Raw genomic sequence first — 22,014 nt, forward strand, 5'->3', positions numbered from 1 at the left:
GGTGCTGTTGCTTGGTCACCATTCAAAGTACCTGGTTATTGTTCTGAAATACCATGTTTAGTATTCGAAGAACCGGGGGAAATAACGTCCTAGAATGCCGCACCTCAGAAGACGTTTTTAAATTTATATTTCCACGACTTCAGCCTGGGCAGTAATGACTCAAAATAGTTGGAATTCTTAGTTTATTTGTCCTGCTTCACTGAAATTCAGAATTAACTGAGCTCTGCTCTGATTTCCTTCTGAATCGTTACGGAAATATCATTTTGACCTGAATCTAATGGTCTAATGATAACTGAAGTTTAAGTAGGTTACTAACACGGAAATGTGGCGCTGAAAGCTACTGAATAAAAAATGTTTTCGAAATTATATATTTGGTTAATTCATTTAATACGTGATTCCAGTTTCATCGTTGATTCGACGGCTCTGGCTTCTTTGTTTTGAGGGTTTCCCTTCGTGTCGAAAGTGTACTGGAAGAGACTCCCATTTGGAACATGCAAGTCTCCTGGTCGTAGAAAGTCACAACCTCGGTTGTGTCTCACAGAACAGTAGCACTGTCTTTTCATGTTTCGAACACGACATGCAAAGTTGTTCAACTGCATCTGGCATTCTAGTATAAATTTCAACAATTGATATCGATCTCATGGATCATTTATTATTTTCCATAAATTGGTGAAAAAGGTAAATTGACAATCATATATGGAAAATTTTACGACAATCCTGCCAAGGGTGAGATGCGCCACTCGAATACGCTCTGGTCAAACTGACTTGAGTAGCGTATAGTGGGTACCAGAATATTTTGTCCAAAATCAGCTTGGAATCTAGCTCTGGTTGGGCTCTGAGTAGACTATATCCAGGCCCTAAAGTAGCCCCTAATCTTTGGCTGAGTTGTGTTTTAACCCCCCCCCCCCCCCCCCACGCGCGACACAAGTTGTTCTGATGAGAGCTGCCTTGGGTAGCACACATGTAGAGTTTTGTTTTTAGAGTAGGTTAATAGTGGGGGAGACACTACCACCCCAAATCCTAACACGAAAGGTTTATTTTTGGTAGAAAGGTTTTCTGCAAAGTTTACTCACAATGTCCCCGGTTTCCTCTGCCTCCGGCTTGGAATCAACTCAGCTGCACAAAAGTAAATTGATATAATTCAATAGAATAATTCAACAAATTCAGGTATAAATCAATTCGGTTTTAAGCAACGAAAACTAATTCAAAGTACTAAATTGGAATTTCTATAAGGATCCCAATCTCTCTAAATCAAAACTGAATAGGCAAAGTTAACTACTCTAATATTGGCCTCACGAATCTCTCGTTCTTGACTCTCGATATTTTTTACGAAAATCTTTCTTCTATTAAGAAAAACCAACATTACTCGACAACAACTATTCTCTCTATCTGATTTTGTTACTCAAGTTGAACTCCTCTACGATGTCAGAGTATTTTTGAGCTTTCTATAACTCTGCTGCCACAGCAAACAACCATGGTATTTTACTCTTCCTTAGCAACTATTGCAATCACCGCGTATTGGAACGATTGAACAACAACTTTGTTCAAAGCGCTGCTACGGACTACAGCAAATGTGCCTCCCTTACGTAAAGTTTGTTATGACTTCAAAAGAACAATTGAATGACCTGAACGCCTTCTTTATACATTGCTGACTTCTATTAAGCTATTCAAACTAGACCAATAGCAGTATCAGACTTATGACGCTACCATATAATCAATCGGTCAAACTATGAATTCAAGAATTTAAGCCTTTTTGGAAGTTTAAAGTCCCCCACGATATCTATAAAACAAATTCAACAAAAGTGACAATATTGGAACCTGCCCCGAGATATGCACTTATTCCCTCACAGCTTTGACCCAACTGAGTTAAATACCGGATGATAAACAACTTTTACAAATTTGATCCCCCTCTCAAAATCAATTTTGCATCCTCACAAATTCGGAGAAACTTTTTTTTTGTTCCACAAATGTCTCCTTTGCCAAATGGCTTTGAATTGCAAGCAAACAACCTTATTAACAATCCTATGGTATCCGATTTTCGAACTTCAAGTTGTATCCATTTTAATTGCGCCACCTTTGTGAGAAAAGTAGGATTTCCCAAATTCTACAGCACCTAATCTTGTGTGTAGTGGGACGCTGAATTTTTATTATATAAACAAAAAAAGATCTGATTTGTCATCGGAGTTCTCTCATTCCGTGACAAGACCAAAGTTATTACGAAAAGCTTAATTTGGTTTTTTAGTTCTCCGTTGGAGCACACGTGTTAATTTCAATAATGCCAATTTCTAGAAGGCCAGATTTTCCAAAAAAAACAGCGCCAGATTCAAAAACCCAAAGCTCGTGTTTAAAATGCTGGATGATATTTCGGGTGACCGTCACAAACTGCTGCTGACAAACTAGTGAGTTGATCATAACTGGGGTTTATAAACTGGCGTTAATTATGTTAATTGATTGTCGATGCTTACATGGTTGATTTTATAGCGTTATTTTTTCAGTTACGATTGCATTCTTTTGAAAAAAAAAATTAATTAGTGTTTGGTTTTTGCTTCACTAATTTCTCTCAATTTTGAGTAATTTGCCAATGACAGTAATGACCAAGCTTTTAATTAACTCATAATATACAAAACTGATGTAGCCACTCTGATTTTTGCTCCCACTCTGTTCTAGCTCTCTGTTCTTGTTTTTAAAAAATTCGAGAAAAGAGTGTACGAATCAGGAGTCCAACATGGTTGTTATCAAAGTTGGGAGTTGTGCAATCAAACTCATAGGGCAAACTGACTTGTTGATTAACTTCAAAATGTTGATAACACCCAGGTCGAGGTTATCGTTTGTGCTCGTTTATGACGCAGACCGTTTTTGAACGCACACAGGGGGTATGGTGCGTTCAAACATACACAGGCGAGGAATTTTTTTGAACGAGCAACATAAACGCACCAAGTACTTACGGTCGAGCCAAAGTCTGCCCCATAGACGAGCCAAAAACAGCCCCATAGACGAGCCAAAAACTGCCCCATAGACGCACCAACTCTGCAACATAGACGAGCTAGAAACTTTATCATAGGCGAGCTATAGTCTGCACCATACACTTTTTAAACATCTTTTTATAGAAGTACTGTCGGAAAATTGTCTCAAGTTGATTAAAAAAATCAAATTTTTGAGATTTTCCAGTATGTTCTGGGTGTGTTCCCCTCCTCCTTTTCTCAACCGGGCTGGGGACCGGCTACGGCGGAGTTACAAACAAACAACTATAGGAGAATTGAGCAGAGCTAGCTAAAAAAACTAGGCTCGAAAAGCTCTCTCCAAAACAACTAAGAGACTAACTTTTTTTCTATACAAGCTAAACCAAAAACTGTTTTTGCACTACGACCCACACAAAAAGTGGGACTCCTACGTTGCTTTTCGTTAGCTTTCGACAACTCTAAGATCCAATTGAAAAAACAGACGTTTTAAAATAAAATTTTCAAATAAGCGAAAAACCCAACTAAGAGACTAACTTTTTTTCTATACAAGCTAAACCAAAAATTGTTTTTGCACTACGACCCACACAAAAAGTGGGACTCCTACGTTGCTTTTCGTTAGCTTTCGACAACTCTAAGATCCAATTGAAAAAAAAGACGTTTTAAAATAAAATTTTCAAATAAGCGAAAAACCCAACTAAGAGACTAACTTTTTTTCTATACAAGCTAAACCAAAAATTGTTTTTGCACTACGACCCACACAAAAAGTGGGACTCCTACGTTGCTTTTCGTTAGCTTTCGACAACTCTAAGATCGGATTGAAAAAAAAGACGTTTTAAAATAAAATTTTCAAATAAGCGAAAAACCCAACTAAGAGACTAACTTTTTTTCTATACAAGCTAAACCAAAAATTGTTTTTGCACTACGACCCACACAAAAAGTGGGACTCCTACGTTGCTTTTCGTTAGCTTTCGACAACTCTAAGATCCAATTGAAAAAAAAGACGTTTTAAAATAAAATTTTCAAATAAGCGAAAAACCGAACTAAGAGACTAACTTTTTTTCTATACAAGCCAAACCAAAAATTGTTTTTGCACTACGACCCACACAAAAAGTGGGACTCCTACGTTGCTTTTCGTTAGCTTTCGACAACTCTAAGATCCGATTGAAAAAAAAGACGTTTTAAAATAAAATTTTCAAATAAGCGAAAAACCCAACTAAGAGACTAACTTTTTTTCTATACAAGCTAAACCAAAAATTGTTTTTGCACTACGACCCACACAAAAAGTGAGACTCCTACGTTGCTTTTCGTTAGCTTTCGACAACTCTAAGACCCGATTGCGAAAAAAGACGTTTTAAAATGAAATTTTCAAATAAGCGAAAATCCTCAACTAAGAGACGAAGTTTTTCTATACAAGCTAAACCAAAAATTCTTTTTGCACCTGAACCCACACAAAAAGTGGGACTCCTAGGTTGCTTTTGGTTAGCCTTCGACATTTCTAAGACCCGATTGCAAAAAAAAAGACGTTTTTAAATGAAATTTTCAAATAAGCGAAAATCCTCAACTAAGAGACGAACTTTTTTTCTATACAAGTTGAACCAAAAATTCTTTTTGCACCTGGACCCACACAAAAAGTGGGACTCCGAGGTTGCTTTTGGTTAGCCTTCCACAACTCTAAGACCCAATTGCAAAAAAAAGACGTTTTAAAATAAAATTTTCAAATAAGCGAAAAACCTCAACTAAGTGACAAACTTTTTTTCTATACAAGCTAAACCAAAAAATCTTTTTGCACCTGGACCCACACAAAAAAGTGGGACTCCAAGGTTGCTTTTGGTCAGCCTTCGACAACTCTAAGACCCGATTGCAAAAAAAGACGTTTTAAAATAAAATTTTCAAATAAGCGAAAAACCTCAACTAAGTGACGAACTTTTTTTCTATACAAGCTAAACCAAAAATTCTTTTTGATAATGGACCCACACAAAAAGTGGGACTCCAAGGTTGCTTTTGGTTAGCCTTCGACAACTCTAAGACCCCATTGCAAAAAAAGACGTTTTAAAATAAAATTTTCAAATAAGCGAAAAACCTCAACTAAGTGACGAACTTTTTTTCTATACAAGCTAAACCAAAAATTCTTTTTGATCATGGACCCACACAAAAAGTGGTACTCCAAGGTTGCTTTTGGTTAGCCTTCGACAACTCTAAGACCCCATTGCAAAAAAAGACGTTTTGCAATGAAATTTTCAAATAAGCGAAAATCCTGAACTAAGAGACGAACTTTTTTTCTATACAATCTCTACCAAAAATTCTTTTTGTCTCAGAGTCTACCTACCCTGGGGATACTCCATACCAAGTTTGGTTTGATTTGGACAACTCCTTGACCCGACGAAAGACCTATTTTTAAAATTCAATCGCAATTTATTCGAAATAATTGTAACTTTCTGTATGAAAAACTAACTTTTTTCCTAGGCTAGCCATAGCCAAAATTCTTTTTGTTTTAGCCTCTAAATAACCTGGGGATACTCCATACCGAGTTTGGTTCCATTTGGACAACTCCTTGAGCCGATAAAATTTCTCTATTTTTGAAAATAGAATAAGCGAATAAGTCGATATTTCCGATTGAAATACGAACTTTTTTTCTAGACAAGCTATGACAAAAATTCGTTTTGTGTTAGACTCTAAGTACACAGTGGATACTCCATGCCGAGTTTGGTTCGATTTGAACATTTCCCTGATCCGACGAAAAAGACTTATTTTTAAAATTCAATAATCGCAATTTATTCGAAATAATTGCAACTTCCGAATAAAAAACTAACTTTTTTCCTAGGCTAGGTATAGCAAAAATGCTTTTTGTTGTAGACTTTACGTACACTGGTGATACTGCATACCGAGTTTGGTTCGATTTGGACAACTCCTTGACCCGATGAAAAAGACATTTTTTTAAAATTCGCTATTCGCGAAATTCGCAATTTTCGTATGAAATAACGACTTTTTCCCTAGGCACACTATAGCAAAAATTCATGGCGATTTAGACTTTACATACACAGGGGATACTCTATACTGAGTTTGGCTCGATTTGAACCACTCCTTGACCCGATCAAAAAGAGCTATTTCTAAATACACTTAATCAAAATTATTCGGAAATAACAGGAAATTTCCGTATGAAATACTAACTTTTTTCCTAGGCAAGCTATAGCAAAAATTCCCTTTGTGCAACACTCAAACTTAGATTTAGGTTAACTGCAGAAGTTTTCACACCAAAAACAATAGAAACTTGATTAACAAACTCAATCAGTAAACAATGCTTGTTTTAAGGTATGATTGAATTTTTAATACAAGATGAAACCAACAAATAGCGACGTTTCGTACGCCATTTTTGTCGGTATGTCTTAGCTCCTGTCTTTTCATAAATTGAACGAGCCAAAGTCTGGATCATAAACTTTTTCGGTCTTTCTGAGTCTTTTCATAAATCGAACGAGCCAAAGTCTGGATCCTATCGCATTTTGGTCTGTACGGGTCTTTTCATAAGAGTTCTTGAACGAGCACATAAACGCACCAAAATTTTGAACGAGGCAAAGTCTGGATCATAGGCAGTTTTGGTCTGCCTGGGTATTTTCATAAGCAAAAATAGTCTGGATGGGTATTTTCATAAGGACTTTTGAACGAGGACCTCAACCTGGGCAACCATGTTGTAACATTTTTAATCAACACCTGCGATAGCCGCAGAAGCAAAAGTCTGTTGAACAAATAAATTGTTAGCACCAAATGAAAAGCTGAACATTAGTGCATAGTGTGCTAGAACAGAGTAAAAAATTGGCCATGGTTTAGACTACTGGTGTCACGCTTCATCTCTGTTGTTATGTAAGTGTATAACGAGCAAACAGTTGAGGAAAAATTAAACTTAATCAGCAGTAGAGTTGTGTAACTTATCCAACTGTTGTTATCGCAAAGAGATAAATAAAAAAATTACAGCATAAACTGGTTATCGCTTTGAAACATTACACTTAAATTCGTGTAGCTGAATTGACAAATTATAACTTTCTGTCACTATTCTCTTACAACTCTTCAGCAGAACAAATGTTACAATCCCAAAACAGGGTCTCTCCCGGGTCGAGGTTTGGTGATGAATTTTCGTAGGAAATGCGGTGAAATGCGGTGAAAAAAAATAATTTTCACCGCGTATTTCTTACATCTTTTTGCGGTGAATGCGGTGAATTATTTTTTTTTCACCGCGTTCTCAGTATTCTCACAAAAAAGAAGCCTCCCCACACGGGTTCGAACCTCTGACCTCCTGCATGCCTTCGTATTCTTATTCCACTGCGCCAACTGTCACTTAGGTCTTTGTTATTTCTTGTGAATTTTAATCAGATTGAGTAAGTAAACTTTGGAAACCATATGCGGTGAATTTTTGTAAGACATGTGGTGAAATGTGGTGAATTATTTTTTTTCACCGCTTTCACCGCATTCACCGCATTTCTTACATTAATTTGCCATAATAGTCTATGCGGTGAATTTTTGTAAGAAATGCGGTGAATTTGGTGGTGAATTTTTGTAAGAAATGCGGTGAAAAGCGGTGAATTATTTTTTTTTTCACCGCATTCACCGCAATCACCGCATTTCTTACGAAAATTCACCGCATTCACCGCATTTCTTACGAAAATTCACCCTAAAACCTCGACCCGGGCTCCAATCTAAAAGATAAACCGACTAACGAATTGCTCTCGACAGACGGGGGCAATTTAATTTAGAGGGGCGTAGGTTATTAATATGTTATGGGTGCCTCAATTCTAAACTGCCTCAGTGGGTGTCGAAATGAACAAATAAAGAGTGAAAAAGTCACTAAAGAGGTCAAGCAATATTCGATAACAGAAGTGCAAAAACGTCCAGCAAGTGTCTTGCATAAAAACACACACTTTGACAACAATTGCTTTGAACTTCGTTCGAGCATTTAAAAAAATTTTTAGTATTCATCGGCCACTGAACGAGTCATTTCTTTAGTAAGTTACGCATTTTTTTAGTAAGTTACACAAAAGTTTGTTCACGACGGCCGAAAACGTAGCTGTTCCCTATTTCTTAAAATACGTACGTAGTAAGGAATCATTTGGGTCACACGAGTCTTCTTCTTCGGTGTCGTCCTCCTCGTCATCATCACAGCCACTTGAACTGTTCTTTTCTGTTTCATCGTTTCGCTCTGTTGATCTGTCGAGCTTTTTCTTTAAACTTAAATTCATTTAATCAAGTTGATTTTAATAATGATTGACAGATACTGAAGGAAAAATAGAGAATGTTCTTATGAAGAATAACAATAACATTATTGGTTAATACAGACCGCCAAAACGGGCATAATTGACCGACTTCTTCAAGCAGATTTCACACGCAATGTGAATACATTCGTTCTGTGGAATTTACTTACATTCGCTAAATTGGCTTGGAAGGAAATACTTTGAGATGATTAAGTCAGTGTTTTCCACAAAAGTGTTTTTTGGAATACTTTGACGGATTATTGCAAGCGTTTTTCACAGGCAAAACTAATTATATTAGGTTTTATCATTTCAGTAAAAAAATCCGCGATTTGTGTAAATAGATTAGGACCAAAGGAGAAAAATTAAGAAAAATTTAAGAAATTTCGCGCTTCATTTTTGATATAAGTGGAGGTGCCGCATTTAAATACACAAAATTCCCCCATTTAAAAAAAAAATAAACTCGGGAGTCAGTGAAGTGTTTTCTCAGTTTTTACTTTTTTATGAAATTAAGCTGGGCTTGGAATTTAGATTAAGAGAAATTTGTGCAGTAAGAAATTTTTCAGACGTGTTCCCTTCCTTTCTAAAAAAGGGGAATTAATTAATTTCACAAATTTTTCCTCAGTTCAAAAAGGGTCTCGGGTTTTGGAGAAGAGTGTTTTCTCATTTTTTGCAGATGAATCCAGGTAGGCTTGGAAAATAGATAAGGGAAAATTTGTGCAATTAATAATTTCCCTTTAATTAATTTCCCCTTAAATTTTTATTATGATTTTTTTGTTCCGAAAAAGAGTATTATCTCTTGGAGTTTAAGTCACCTATGCCTGGCAAACATATCAGGAAAAATTTGTGCAATTAGCAGATTCGGAATTTTCCCGCCTTTAATTCTAATAAAAAAGGCAATTAATTAATTTTTACAAAATCTTCTCGCCTTATTTTTAAAATTGATTTCGGATTTCGGAGAAGGAAGTTTTCGAAATTTCTTAAATTTTACTAAATTTGCAACAATATCTGAAGTGAGAATAATTAACACTAGAGATATTTTGAAAAAATTAATTCCATTTAGTTTTGCAATAAACTTTTGCATTGCCTGCAAAAATAACTGATTTCACAAATATCCCCTCAAAGTGGCTTTAGTTTTCAAAAACTTATCTTAGAGAGTTCTTTACAAAAATGATTTTTTCCCAAGAGAATTGGGCAAATTTTGATTTTAGTGGCATAGCTCGAAATTTGATTTTATAGATTTTGATTTTGTAGCAATGGTTTGTCCAGCAGAGATTTTTCTGGAGGCGATTTTGCATTTAGAACCGTGTTCTGCAAGCTATAGGGGAACAGGACTATGATGGCATGTAAAAACATTTGGATGAGTAGATTGCTAGATAGAAATTTGTTTGAAAAAAATGAGAATGAAACATGAGAAACATTTTTTTCTTGATTTTTCAATGGAATTTTATCATTTATGTTTGAATCGGCTAAATTTTCTTTATTTAAATTAAGTGTTAGTAGTAATAATTTTGTTGAAATCAGGGTTAGGCGCCCCTCATTATATAATTTAACCTCAGTTTAAGGAGAGGGGTTATTTGTGCATTTTATCATCGATTGAACATGTAAGTTCTGTCACTATTATTCTGTCACTAAGATCTGTCACTATAATATTGCACACCAAGCAATATTATTTTGAATAAAGAGTCTTAGAATTAGAAAGTTTATTCGAATTAAAGAATATAGAGTTGCTTCGTGAATGCCACTGACAGAACACTGTGAGTGAATGTCACTTATTATCGTCAAAGCTTTTCACAAACCGCTCTAAAAGTCTATTGTGGAAAACAATGAGCTATTAGTGTGTGTTTGTGTATTTGTGTGTGTGTGTGTGCGTGCGTGTGTGTGTGTATGTGTGTGTGTGTATTTGTGTGTAGTTCAAGTTTCCGCAAACTGAAGGCCTAAAATAAGGGCGAATTTGAACTAAATGGAAGGGGTCTGCACTAAGCAGTAATGAATGGAATCAAAATTGACTGCAGCAAGAGAGCTAAGACTTGAGAGATATATTAGGTATTTCTGGTTCGAAAAAGTTTCGCCATGATTTTGCAAATGAAATCGTTAGTATTGCTCTACAAAACAACGAATTACCTTTCACCTGAAAAACAAACTAAATTAATTATTTATAAAAAAAAGTTTAATAAAACGACTAGCAATTGAAGGTTCTGATTTGGAGAAGAAATATTCTTCTATCTAATCTAGATGTCGTTTGGGCATTTGTTATGATTACCACAAATTGTTTTCAATCCTTAGATGTAGAGTCGGCATTGCGTGTTGATATTGCGGCGTAGAAACATGGAGAAAAATCGTCGCCCACACATCTCAAAATTGTACCGAGCATAAAACTAATTTCTGCCTCCTGAAGCCCTTTTAATCGGTTATCGTATATAGCACACCGAGACCTTATCAAAATTCTAAGGACTCTGCTCAACCACCTAAGGATTTTAGGCTGTAGCAGTCAATCCCGTTTTTTTGGTGAAACCTCAGATCACGCTCCCAAGATACAGAAAAATCGCGCACAAAAAAAGTAAAGCCAATTTTTTTCCAAAAAAATATATCCGACAGATTGCCGGAAATAGACCACTAGCCTTTAATCATCCTTTAATAGACCACTAGCCCTCTTGGGTTGGATTCGGACTGTCATTTTTAAGAGACATATATGCTCTATAAGGAAAAAGCCATTGTAAAAGTCCTGAAATTAGTATTCGAAATAAAAAAAACATAGCTGGCAGATTGCCAGAAAATAGCCGCAATAGATTCGTAGATCGGCAGTCTAAAAAAACAGTAAAAAGACAGACCAAAAAAATTTGTCTTTTCATTGAAGGCTGATCTGGTATATTTTGATTTAAAATCTGTATAAGTTACTGCTGCCTCTATTAGCTGATCTCAAATAACCTTCATTTAGAGTGACACACACTCATTTGACCTTATCTCTTTGAATTAAAGTAATTAAAAGTCAATTTCAAAGTGAGGAAGTCATTTTTCAGAGTGAGGTAAGTCAAGTGTGACCAAAAATTTAATCACGCGAATGAACAAAAAAAACTCGCTCCACTAAGAGCGAAAAAAGACGTCACGCATGCAATTCAGTTGAAATTGCATGAACGAATGAACAAAAAGTGGCTGTGACGTCATATGGTCGTAACAAAAATCATGACGACGAAATAAAAAAAAACCAAGAGAAGGCCAATAATAGCCTCAGCTATCGCTGTGCGGCTATTAAAAATCAAGACTCTAATACTCATGAATTAGGTCATATACGTTTGACACTACTAAGATGCAGAATATTGATCTTTAACTTGTAAATATTCATAAAATTTGAAATTCATAGTGTGAGTTCAGATGTCATTTTTTAGTGAGGTAACTAACGCAATTGACCTAAAGGCAGAAAAATGACGTCACGCGCACAAATTTTAACTGCAAAGCAGTAGAAGTCACTGAAAATGAAAAAGACAATGGTCGCGAGAATAAACGATAGACACGACGAATTAAAAAAAAACCACGATGTTCCCAATTTTAGCCGCTATCGCTTCGCGGCTTTTAACACGCCAAAAACAAGACTAAAACCTATGGCTCTAACATTGTTAGAGAGCAAGGAAAAGGACTGTCATCTGAAGAAACAACAGAACTCATTAACGATTTGCCAACGCTTTTCCATCAGCCGTTTACTCTTCAGTTGCTAAAAAAGAAAATTTTTTTTTGGTGATGGGGAGATTGTTAGGTGTGGGTCACAAGAAATAACTTTTATTTGAAGTAAATTGACCGTGGTGAAGATATATGTTAAGAAAACAGACTGTTTCTGACATTATGTTTCTCAAAATCACCACTTGGCTTGTTTTTTCTTATCAATGTGTTTCCATCATACCTTTTGAAATCCTAATATTAAACAAGTATGCTGCAACAGTGATACCTGTCTTTTAAATAGTAACAATTGTAAATCTTGAATAAAATGTCTCCCACTCCACTTTTGAAACCATATACTTGAAGGTCAAATTGATCACAAAATGATGGGTGAATTTTACTTCACATTCATTAAAATAGGACATGCAGTTCGCACTGCCACATTAACACTACTTGTATTTTCCTCCTCGATGTCCATTAGAATATTAAAATGCAGAAACTGATACCAGGGATCATATAGACCCAAGTTGAGGACCGACGCGTAAAGTCGATATGTCCAGACGGTCCCAGAGGGAAAACATAACCAACTAACGTCGGGCGAATTGCTCTCAAACGACCGGCGAGCGGTTGGCTTCGTCAGGCTAGCTACGGTTTAGTGAGGCTAGCTTTAGCCCAATTGAAGGGGCATGAGGTGAGCGCAGCGCGCGGTGAGTGCACCGGGGGATGATGGGGGGGGGGAGGGGGATGGTAGGGAGCGCGGTTTTTGGCTGCACGGTTCCTAAGGGCCTGAACGATGTTCAGTGGTGGGGATTGGGGGTGAAGTGAGAGGGGAGGGCTGATATGAGGAGGGGGGGTTGGGGGGGGGGGGTGTCAACATCTAAGAACCGCCCTTCACACCATAAGAATAAGTCTCCAAAACTTGGAGACTAGTGAGCTCAAAGGCTCTGATAGCACTTAATGCCTGCTGGGCGTTACCTGTTTATCCCATTTTTGAGGACGAAAAGTCAAATGGGTCAATGGGTCAAACAAAAAATCGGTCAAGCAAAAAAATGCAATAAAAAAGACCGACAGGACTATTATAATTGCTACAATTTTCGTTTGAGAGCAATTAAAAACCTATGTCCGGACTTCCGTGCGTTCACCAGACTTTCGTGCGTTCATGAGTAGACTTTCGTTCGTTTATCAGACTTTTCGTGCGTTCAAGTCTAGACTTTTGTGCGTTAATCAGACTTTTTGTGCGTTCATGCCCAGACTTTTGTGCGTTTTTCCGTGTTTCCAGACTATGAAAATTCAAACGCACGATACCCCCGTCGTGCGTTCATCTGGGTCTGAACATATCGACTCTCCGTCTCGGACTTCAACCTTGGTATGCTTGTTGACGTTGCTGGTTATGAACCTGTAAAGGCTTGATCTATTGTTTGAGAGATTGTGTATTCTATTTGAAGACATATAAGGCAGTGTTTGCTTTTCAAAATCCAATCATTGTGTGCAAAATTTCACGGAAAGTGTGGAAGGGTTGCAAACTGAATTTTTTGGCTGCCAATCTACCCGGAGTTAACACTCAGACTGTTTCAGTGCTGAATCAGTATCTTTCAATAGTAACTCGCAGAAGCAGCACAAACAGTATATTATTCCCAGAAAAAAAATAGCATCTTTTCAAAATGTTAAGTATATCTAAGTAAAAAGCAGTGTAAAGTACGAACAAATATTTGGCTGAAAACAATCATCGCAAAGTTAAAGCTCATGATTTCCTCTCCATTGGAATGGTTTTCCCCAACCAGGAGGACCATTACTCCTCCGCCTTTCAGATGTTGACCTGGACTTTGAATATTGACTTTTTCTAGACTGTTTTTTGACTTTCACGGGAGATCCACAAGAACAAGCCTCTAACCCATTTCGAGATCCACCATGTTTGCGACAAAAATCGCTTCGACAACCTGATAAAAATTGTTTGCTACAAAAATTGTCGGGAAAATAGTAACACTGGAATTCAAAACAAGGAGGACGAGTGGACTGGTATATGTGCGTTTGAACATTATATTCCGACGACCCCTTAGCTCATTTTTGCACCATATAATAGACATAACTGTGTCACAAAAATAGGGTCACTATGTTCAGACTTTCGTTCGTTCAAATTGCCTGGGCCCAGAATTTCGTGAGTTCAAAGCTGCTTTTGTCCAGACTATCGCGCGTTCAAAGTTACCTATGTCCAGACTATAGTGCGTTCAAAGTTGTCTATGTTCAGACTATCGTGCGTTCATTCCTGTTTCCAGATTGTGTCCATTTGAAAGCACGACATCCCCTTGTGCGTTCATTTCGGTCTGGGAGCTCAGCCTTAGTAGGTAAACTTTTGAGGCAATTTAAAGACGAAATCACTTCGGATCTTAAATCGTGAGAACTTTTCAAGTTACAATATTAATGAGTAGTAAGTTTCAATATTTTGTTGCATGACTAAAATTTTCGAAAAGGAACTGATAATAACTCTTTTTCATAGCCGACACAGATGATTTGAATTTTTTCTTTGCATATTTTATATTTTCAATGGAAATTTCAAAAAATAGAGGTTGCCATTAGAATTATAAAATCTACAAAAGTTTTCACTATTTGACTATCCTGAACTCCAAACTACATTTTTTGTTCTCCCGAGTACATTAAATCATTGCGTCAATCGTATTCTCATGCTTATAAAGAACTTCCAAAATTTAACCAGAGTTAGTACAAAATTTTAATTTGGAACAATATTTAGTTGTGCCTTCTTTGCACTCCTTCGAGTACAAATATAACGGTTGCAAACTCTTTTGGCATCACTTCTTGATGCTGGTGATTCATAACATTGAAACAGAAAATGTTAATGCAGCTATAATTTTTGTGAATTTCAAAAAATTTCATGAAAACTTTTATAAAGGAAATGAAGCTAGTCTGAAAACAGCTCGTTAACATAGAGTAAAAGTTTAGTATAAAATTCAAGGGTTAAAATTCAGGGAGGGCCGTGTAAAAGTTGTGGAGACGAAACGTCATCTTAAATTGTTTTTACTAATCTTAAGGCGGCGAATATGAAGAGATCTGAAGATCTCTTCGCCCGTCAAATTTTTCATAGCTAACACCGCAATATCCTTTCAATCGATTTTGCAGATTTTTAAATTTTGAATTTATATATATTAGACAAGAAGGCTCGGTAGTGTTCGCTCGCAAGTATGGTTCCGACCCCGCTCATCCACACTTAAGATTTGACGGTCTACCAAATGAGAAATTTAAATGCAATTTGCGAATGAAGGGATATTGCTGTGTTGGCTATGAAACAAGTTGGCGGGCGAACAGATGTTCAGATCTATTTAGATTCTCCGCCCTCAAAATAGTAAAATTTTCTTCTGATGACCTTCCGCTTATAGGGATCTTTTCCATTTGTGCCCCCCCCCCCCCAATTTAGCGGGCGCATTTTTATTTGCACCCCACACCATACTTTTACATAATGATTCACTATGTAATGGCACATGCTCTGTAACTGGAGGTGCATAAAGTACTGGGGGGCACAAGCGGAAAAGATCCATTTATATAAGTTTTACACTGCCATGTCTGTTGTTTGGCTTTCTAAAGTCATTTTAAATCTTTTAAATAATTTGAGGCTGACGAATGTGAAGAGGTCTAACGATCTGTTTCGCCTGCAAAATTTTTTCTTAGCTAGCACCGCAAAATCCATTTTTCGTTCTTGGGATAATTGTAACCAACTTTATGTATTAGACAGGAAGGCTCATTAATGTGCATTCGCAATTATCCCAATCATCCACATTCTTCACTTCACTGTCAACCAAATAAGGAAGAGATAGAAAACTTTCAAAAAGCATATAATTTTAAAAAAACTTTGTTTGAATAAAAAACTGATCCCAATTGAAATCCCTTTGTGAAGTTTTTTTGCCAGATTAGATGGCCAATGAGAACTGCCATTATTAAGAATTTAAGAATAGGGGTCAAGACAAAAACAACAAAATCAAATAACAACAACAAACATATTTTTTATCCATAAATCATTATAAATTTTTTGAGCTGAAAACACAAAAACAAAGTCCAAAATACGGTAAAATTCTAAACCGAACAAAAAAATTGTCCTTCATTAGAGAAAATCATGAAGGAGTTGTTAATGAGCAAATTTTAATTTATTTTTTAAAAAATAAACTGTTTCAAAGAATTAAAGACATTAGATATCAACTGAAATCTTTGTTCATTCAATCTCGCATCTGAAAATCTTAAAAACTTCTATTTGCTCGAATACGTCTGAAAACTACCAAAAAAAATAAAAAAGCAACATTAAAATTTCGAGAAAGCGGTGTCGAAGATGTTAAGAGCACTATCTACCTCATAAAGATATAAGACATAATCAATTGAAATTTCCTTGAACAAATTCAATGCACAGAAAACTTTGGATGCTACTTTGGATACTTTTTTTAAATGCTCAGAATAATTTGGATGCCAAGAAAGTCAATATATTAAAAATAAGTGAGAATTTTAGTTAAATATCGAGTTAAGAAAACAAAAACCGGAAAAATCGAATTCAACAACACTTAAAAAGAGGCCGCAAGTAACACTAGACATATTTGAATTTATCAAAGATTGTGTCGGGAGTTTGTGGTGTGACAATCCGGCAAATGTGAACGAAATTGGCCAAAGATTTTTATTTTGTGCCTTTTTTGATGAAAAGAATTTTAAATTTTAAAAAATTTTAAACTTTAACCTGAAAAACACTAAAGATAATAATTGCAACATAACCAACAAACGTCGCGCACATTGCTCTCAAGTGACTGACAGCCACGGCTTAGTGAGGCGAGCTTTAGCCTAATTGAGGCGTGAGATAATGGTAATGTATGATGACATCACACCACAAAACAGCAGCTGAAATGCGGCATCAACAAATGAGTTAACAAGCAGCGAGAGAAAGAGAGAGAGAGAGAGAGAGAGAGAGAGAGAGCTAAATATATTTTACATGATGAGATTCAACTCTGCAACTTCTAGTTTTCCGGCCTTGTTAGTAACTAAATTATATAGAAAAAACTGAAAGTGCAAAACTTTAAAAGAAAAGTTTCCACATTTAGCAAAGACGAAAAATGTTCGAAAAGCATTTTTGTCTGTGGAGTTTCGTCATGTAACCCATCTGCAATACCTAAAAAGTTGATTTGGCCAGTAATTATTGTTTAACCCAGAAAGGACAAAAATTTTCAAAAATTTTAGAAATCATTGCAAATTTTAACAAAACCTTTCTAAAGTTTGTGATACTATTATCTTCAAAACCATTTTATTGTCTCAAGAGAGTATCCAGTAACCCTATTTCAAGCCTTTGAAAAGTTCACTGGCTCATAAAGAACCATAAACTAGGAACATGATAATAACTATTCAAATTGAGAAAAAAATTAAAATTTGGCAAAAGATTGCTATAATTCGAGTGTCTAAAAATATTGGTAATCATTCCGTTAACTCTAGAAACTATGCAGCAGCTTATTATCAATCCTCGGAGGAGCTCACTAGGCCTCTGGTGCCGGAAAAAAATCAATAATTTCAAAAATAGTAAAAAAAACTTAAAACTGTTTAAATTCATGATTTTAAAGTTTTGAAAAGACATTCTAATACATCTAGAAGCTATGCAACAACCTACTATCAAACAACAGAGGAGGTTCCTTGGCTCTTAAGGCTGGAGAAACCTGAAAAATGACAAACATTTTCAAAAAAGCTAAAAAAATTGCAAAAGTTTTTTTAAAAAATTGTTAAATTCGTGATATGAAATCTTGAAAAAGATTTCATTACTTCTAGAAACTATCCAGTACTTTTTATCAAAAATTGAGGGGTTTCTTTGACGCCCAGTGCAAAAAAAAAACGCAAAAAATTCAAAAAAATTAAATATTAGGTTATTTTTTCGTGTTTATATTGGTACCAAAAAATAAAACTCATAAAATGTTCTAAAAAACTTTTATCAACTTTTAAGAACCTCAATTTTAGACCGATTCACCAAAAAAATGACAAATGACAAAAAAACGCAAAAAATTGCAACAATTTGGTCTCAAAAACTGCTAAAAATGACATTTAAACTTTAATTACTCTATCAAACCCTAGAAGAGCTTCTTTGCCTGTTGAGGCTGAGGAAACCTGAAAAATGACAAAATTTTTCGAAAAACTTGAAAAGAATTGCAAGTTTTAGCAAAAAATTGCTAAAATTTGTGATAATAAAAAGTTGAAAACTATTCCATGGCCAGTAAAAGTTTTTCAGTAGCATAGTTTTAAACCTCTAAATATGTTGTCTGCCCCAGGGTTTGGAAAAATTTGAATAATGACAATAAATATTAAAAAAAACTGAAAAAATTGCAAGTTTTGTCAAAAAATGCTAAAATTCAGGAGGTGAAAGTTTTGAGCACCATTCCATTTCAACAACAAACTATGCAGTAATCTTTTATAAAACCATAGATGAAGTTCCTGGAATCTTTTTTGCTGGAGAAACCAAAAAACTGACAAAAATTTTCAGAAAACGTGGAAAAATTTGCAAGTTTTAGCAAACAATTGTTAAAACTTCTGATATTTATTTGTTGAGAACTAGTCCATGGCCAATAAAAATTTTTTATTTACCTATTATCAAACCCTTAAGGAGGTATTCTGGCCCTTGGGGCCGGAAAATATTTGAGTAATGATAGTAAATGTCAAAAAAATGAAAAAAAATGCAAGTTTTTTCAAAAATGCTAAAATTCGTAATGTTAAAATGTTAAAATTTTTCCATTACCAATAGAACCTACGGAGCAGTCATTTATCAAACCCAACAGGGGGTTCCTTGACACCTAGGGCTAAAAATTTCAAAATTGACCAATAATTTTGATAACATTGAAAAAATTGTGAAAATTTGTATAATATTGCGTCTTTTTATTTGGATCACCAAAACAAATAGCCCTTAAAATAGTCATAAAAAGTAGTTTTTTGCGGAATATTAGACTGGTACAACAAAATAATTTAAAACATACAAACAACAAATAGATTTGAAAAAACACAAAAAAATTGCATCTTTCTGGGCTCAAAAACTCCTAAAAATGGCCTATTATCATTAAACTAAGGCCTTCCCGTTAGCTTCATCACGCTAAGCGCTTGAAGGACTACTAAACGCGGATAAGGGCTCTATTGAAACTTAATGACCGCGGGGCGCTACCTGTTCATCCCGTTTTTAAAGACAAAAACTCAAATGGGTCAGACGAAAAATTGGTCAAGCGAAAAATCGCATAAAAAAAGACCAACACGACTAATATAATTGCCACAAACTTCGTTTTCGAGCAATTAAACATTTTTTTCGACAAAAATGGCAAAAAACTGCGTTTACGCGGAAAATGTAATTAAAATCAACCAAAATCTCTCAAATGATCACAAAACGTTGAACATTGATAACTAAGTGGAAAAAGGATTTTCAAAACATCTTTTTAACTATATATTCTTTGCCTGACGGGCTTTCTAATGTTACCACTCACAAACCTCTACGATGAGTTTTTTATCGTCATAAATCGACTGATCAAAAAACGCATTGGATAATAGAGTTCCTCCTCCACTAAAGTGGGTCGGAACAATAAGGAAAATAATTCTTTCAACACAGATTTGACCAACAAAGTTACAAAAGATTAGTAGTCGACTTCTGTGTTTTTGGAGAACTTTTCGCGAAATCAAATCTGAAGAAATATTAGTTGGTTCATTACTGGAAACCAAATAGGACGTTTTTACGGTTGTTCGAAAGTTCCTCCAAAACAACCTGTTCTTGCAAGATTCTTACTGTAAATCTAATTTTTGTAAGAAATTGTTCAAGATGTTCTTGGGCGAAGTTTCACCGCTAAAAATCACTAAAAGATGTCAAATTTGCAAATAATTTGAATATAAAGTGTAAGATTTGCGCTCAATGCGATGAATGCGGTGAAAGACAGCGGTGAAATCTTTTCTTTTCACCGCCTATGCGGTGAAAAAAATTCACCGTTAAAAATCGCTTAAACGATGAAAGAAAATTTTTCTCCGCTACCAGCCGGGGATGTTTTGCAGAAGAACAATTTAAGATCTGCGGTAAGTAGAGGTTAACATAAGTATTTCTTAAAACTCAAATCGCCCTCATTTTCTAGTGGTGAATGCGGTGAAAGTGATAAACTTTTGCAAGATGTGGCGTTTTTTAGAGGTAAAATTTTTCAATATTTGCAATTTTAACGGTGAAAATTTGTAAAATGAGAGGTTCTTAGTGGGAAAGTTTTCATTTTTACCGCTTAGTACACGACTAATAGATTTGGTGATAAATTGTCGTGATATTTGCAGTTTTTAGTGCTGTTTTCACCGCATTCAGCGCTAAAAATTGCAATTCTTACAACCAATGACAGCAGTTATCGCAATATTGCATTTCATCGCTATCCATTTCTTATGCAGTTCGACCAGGGCACTTACCACAGACACAAGGTGTTGGTGGTGGGACTCGGCAGGACGGGCTTCCACAGCAACAGGGCCGTGTTCTGGTGTCATTCACACTGCTTTGGCATTTGAACTGTATACGCTTACGCTTAGGCTCATACGTTTTATAATTTTTGTACATTTCAATTAAGGAAATCTCAATGCTTGGTTACAATTGCTGAGCGCGGGTGATGAATATCAGCACATTGTCCTTATCGCCATCAAATAACTTCTCGATGATCAATCATAATAATAATAACCCTTTGGTAAAATTTATTAATGAGCTCTCGCTGCGATTGCAAAGATACTACTGTTGTTATCTCAGTTAGGCCCCGTCTACTCATGTATATTTTGTACTAGACCACATAGGTACACGAATTTTTGGTATTCGATCAAATTGGACATAGCTCTGAAAAAGCTACCAATAAAGAAGTAGTCCTCAGAAAAGTACCCCAGGCATATGTTAGAAAATTTTTATGGTAAGCCTATGCCAATTACAGCTCAGAGCCGAGGGCGTTTATGCACGATTCTAAGTGTATAACAAAACATTAATCCTAGTCGCTCATTGAGCTTAGTGCTCTCAGAGAGCTGGGCATAAGGTCTCGGGGTTTTTTCGTTAAAATTTTAGTGCGAAGCGACTAAAAAGAGCAAGTAAGTAAAGCAAGAAAGTAAAACGAATCCTCAGTAAGGCGTACCTCTAAGTTGTGTACCTGTTTTCCACCTGCATTCCTAAGTCTTAATTGTAACACGCACCTGCAAGTTTTAAATTGACCCTAACGGTGCCAGACTTTAGAATGCCAGATGAAATGGTCATGTGACTCTACTTGAAGTCACTGAGAACTTCTGGCGTTTGTCGAGAACCGCGAAGCGGTTCGAAATACTAAGTCAGAAGTGACTTCTGCAGAGTCACGTAACCATGCTTAAAACAGTAAACACACACGTTTTCAAAAGACCAAATCAACAAAAGTCAAATTCTGGCTGAGTAGGAACTTCTGGCATTTTAACTTCTAGCACTGCTAGAAGCATTTTAAAATATGCACATGAGTGTGTTAACTTCCTTTATACAGTGCCAGATCATAAATTACTCAAGTAAAAGCGTGCTTTTCATTTGAAATCGAATGCACAGTTGTTGCATAGAGCCCCACTAAATAAACACATGTCAATCACAATCTTTTCCGTTTGTGCCCACTACCCCAGTTTAGTCAATTTATTACCCCAGCTTAGAAAGCATAATACTTCCTCCCCCAGACGCACGTGGTATATTTTAACAATGATTTATTAAATAATGGCACGGCACGTGCTCTCTAACTGGGGCGATGCATAACGTATTGGGGATGCACAAACGGAAAAAATCCGTCGATCCAAGTTCCATAAAATTCAAGATCTGACTCTTTTTTTTTCATTTCAACCAATCTTCTCCAGAGTTTTTCCAGTCATTGAAAGTTTTTTCACAAGTCGTTTTTGCCAGTGTTGTATCTCGTCTACCATCTTTTATTTAGTAGAAAAGACCTTTTTATTTAAAAAAAAAACAAAGACAATTTGATAGATTTCAATATATACATGTAGCAGAAATCGGATATCTTCCGTTTGTGCACCCCCAGTACGTCATGTACCCCCAGTTATAGACCTTTTGCTAATAAATGGTCCTATAAAATATGGCATAAGCGTCTGGGAGTTGCAAATATTATGACCCACTATGCTTGGGGCGGAAATTGAAAAGATCCCGAATTGGCTCA

The 22,014-nt window shown here is 35.8% G+C and overlaps 1 protein-coding gene across 2 annotated transcripts; it reads right to left on the reverse strand.

Annotated features, from left to right (window-relative positions):
- Window positions 1–341: 341 nt before the first annotated feature.
- On the reverse strand, window positions 342–20,636 carry LOC142339941 (uncharacterized). Of its 2 annotated transcripts, XM_075390308.1 has the most exons (4): window positions 20,276–20,636; window positions 13,597–13,782; window positions 8,041–8,145; window positions 342–607 (listed from the first exon to the last, which is right to left on the reverse strand). In XM_075390308.1, the coding sequence occupies exons 1-4, from the start codon at window positions 20,418–20,420 to the stop codon at window positions 381–383; spliced, it is 663 nt and encodes a 220-aa protein (XP_075246423.1). In that variant the 5' UTR covers window positions 20,421–20,636; the 3' UTR covers window positions 342–380. The 2 variants fall into 2 exon arrangements, with proteins under 2 accessions (XP_075246423.1, XP_075246424.1); XM_075390309.1 differs by lacking the exon at window positions 20,276–20,636 and having other exon boundaries at window positions 8,041–8,153; window positions 13,597–13,736.
- Between the last annotated feature and the right edge of the window lie 1,378 nt (window positions 20,637–22,014).

Source organism: Convolutriloba macropyga, chromosome 5, assembly GCF_964194025.1.
Source record: "Convolutriloba macropyga chromosome 5, txConMacr16.3, whole genome shotgun sequence".
Classification (NCBI taxonomy): domain Eukaryota; kingdom Metazoa; phylum Xenacoelomorpha; order Acoela; family Convolutidae; genus Convolutriloba; species Convolutriloba macropyga.

Coding starts and splice junctions, on each gene's coding strand:
- LOC142339941 (XM_075390308.1), bottom strand. CDS start 20,420: ATGTACAAAAATTATAAAACGTATGAGCCTAAGCGTAAGCGTATACAG. Junction 13,783..20,275: donor ACCAACACCTTGTGTCTGTG/GTAAGTGCCCTG, acceptor AATTTTTATCAG/GTTGTCGAAGCGATTTTTGT. Junction 8,146..13,596: donor AAAACCATTCCAATGGAGAG/GAAATCATGAGC, acceptor ACAGATCAACAG/AGCGAAACGATGAAACAGAA.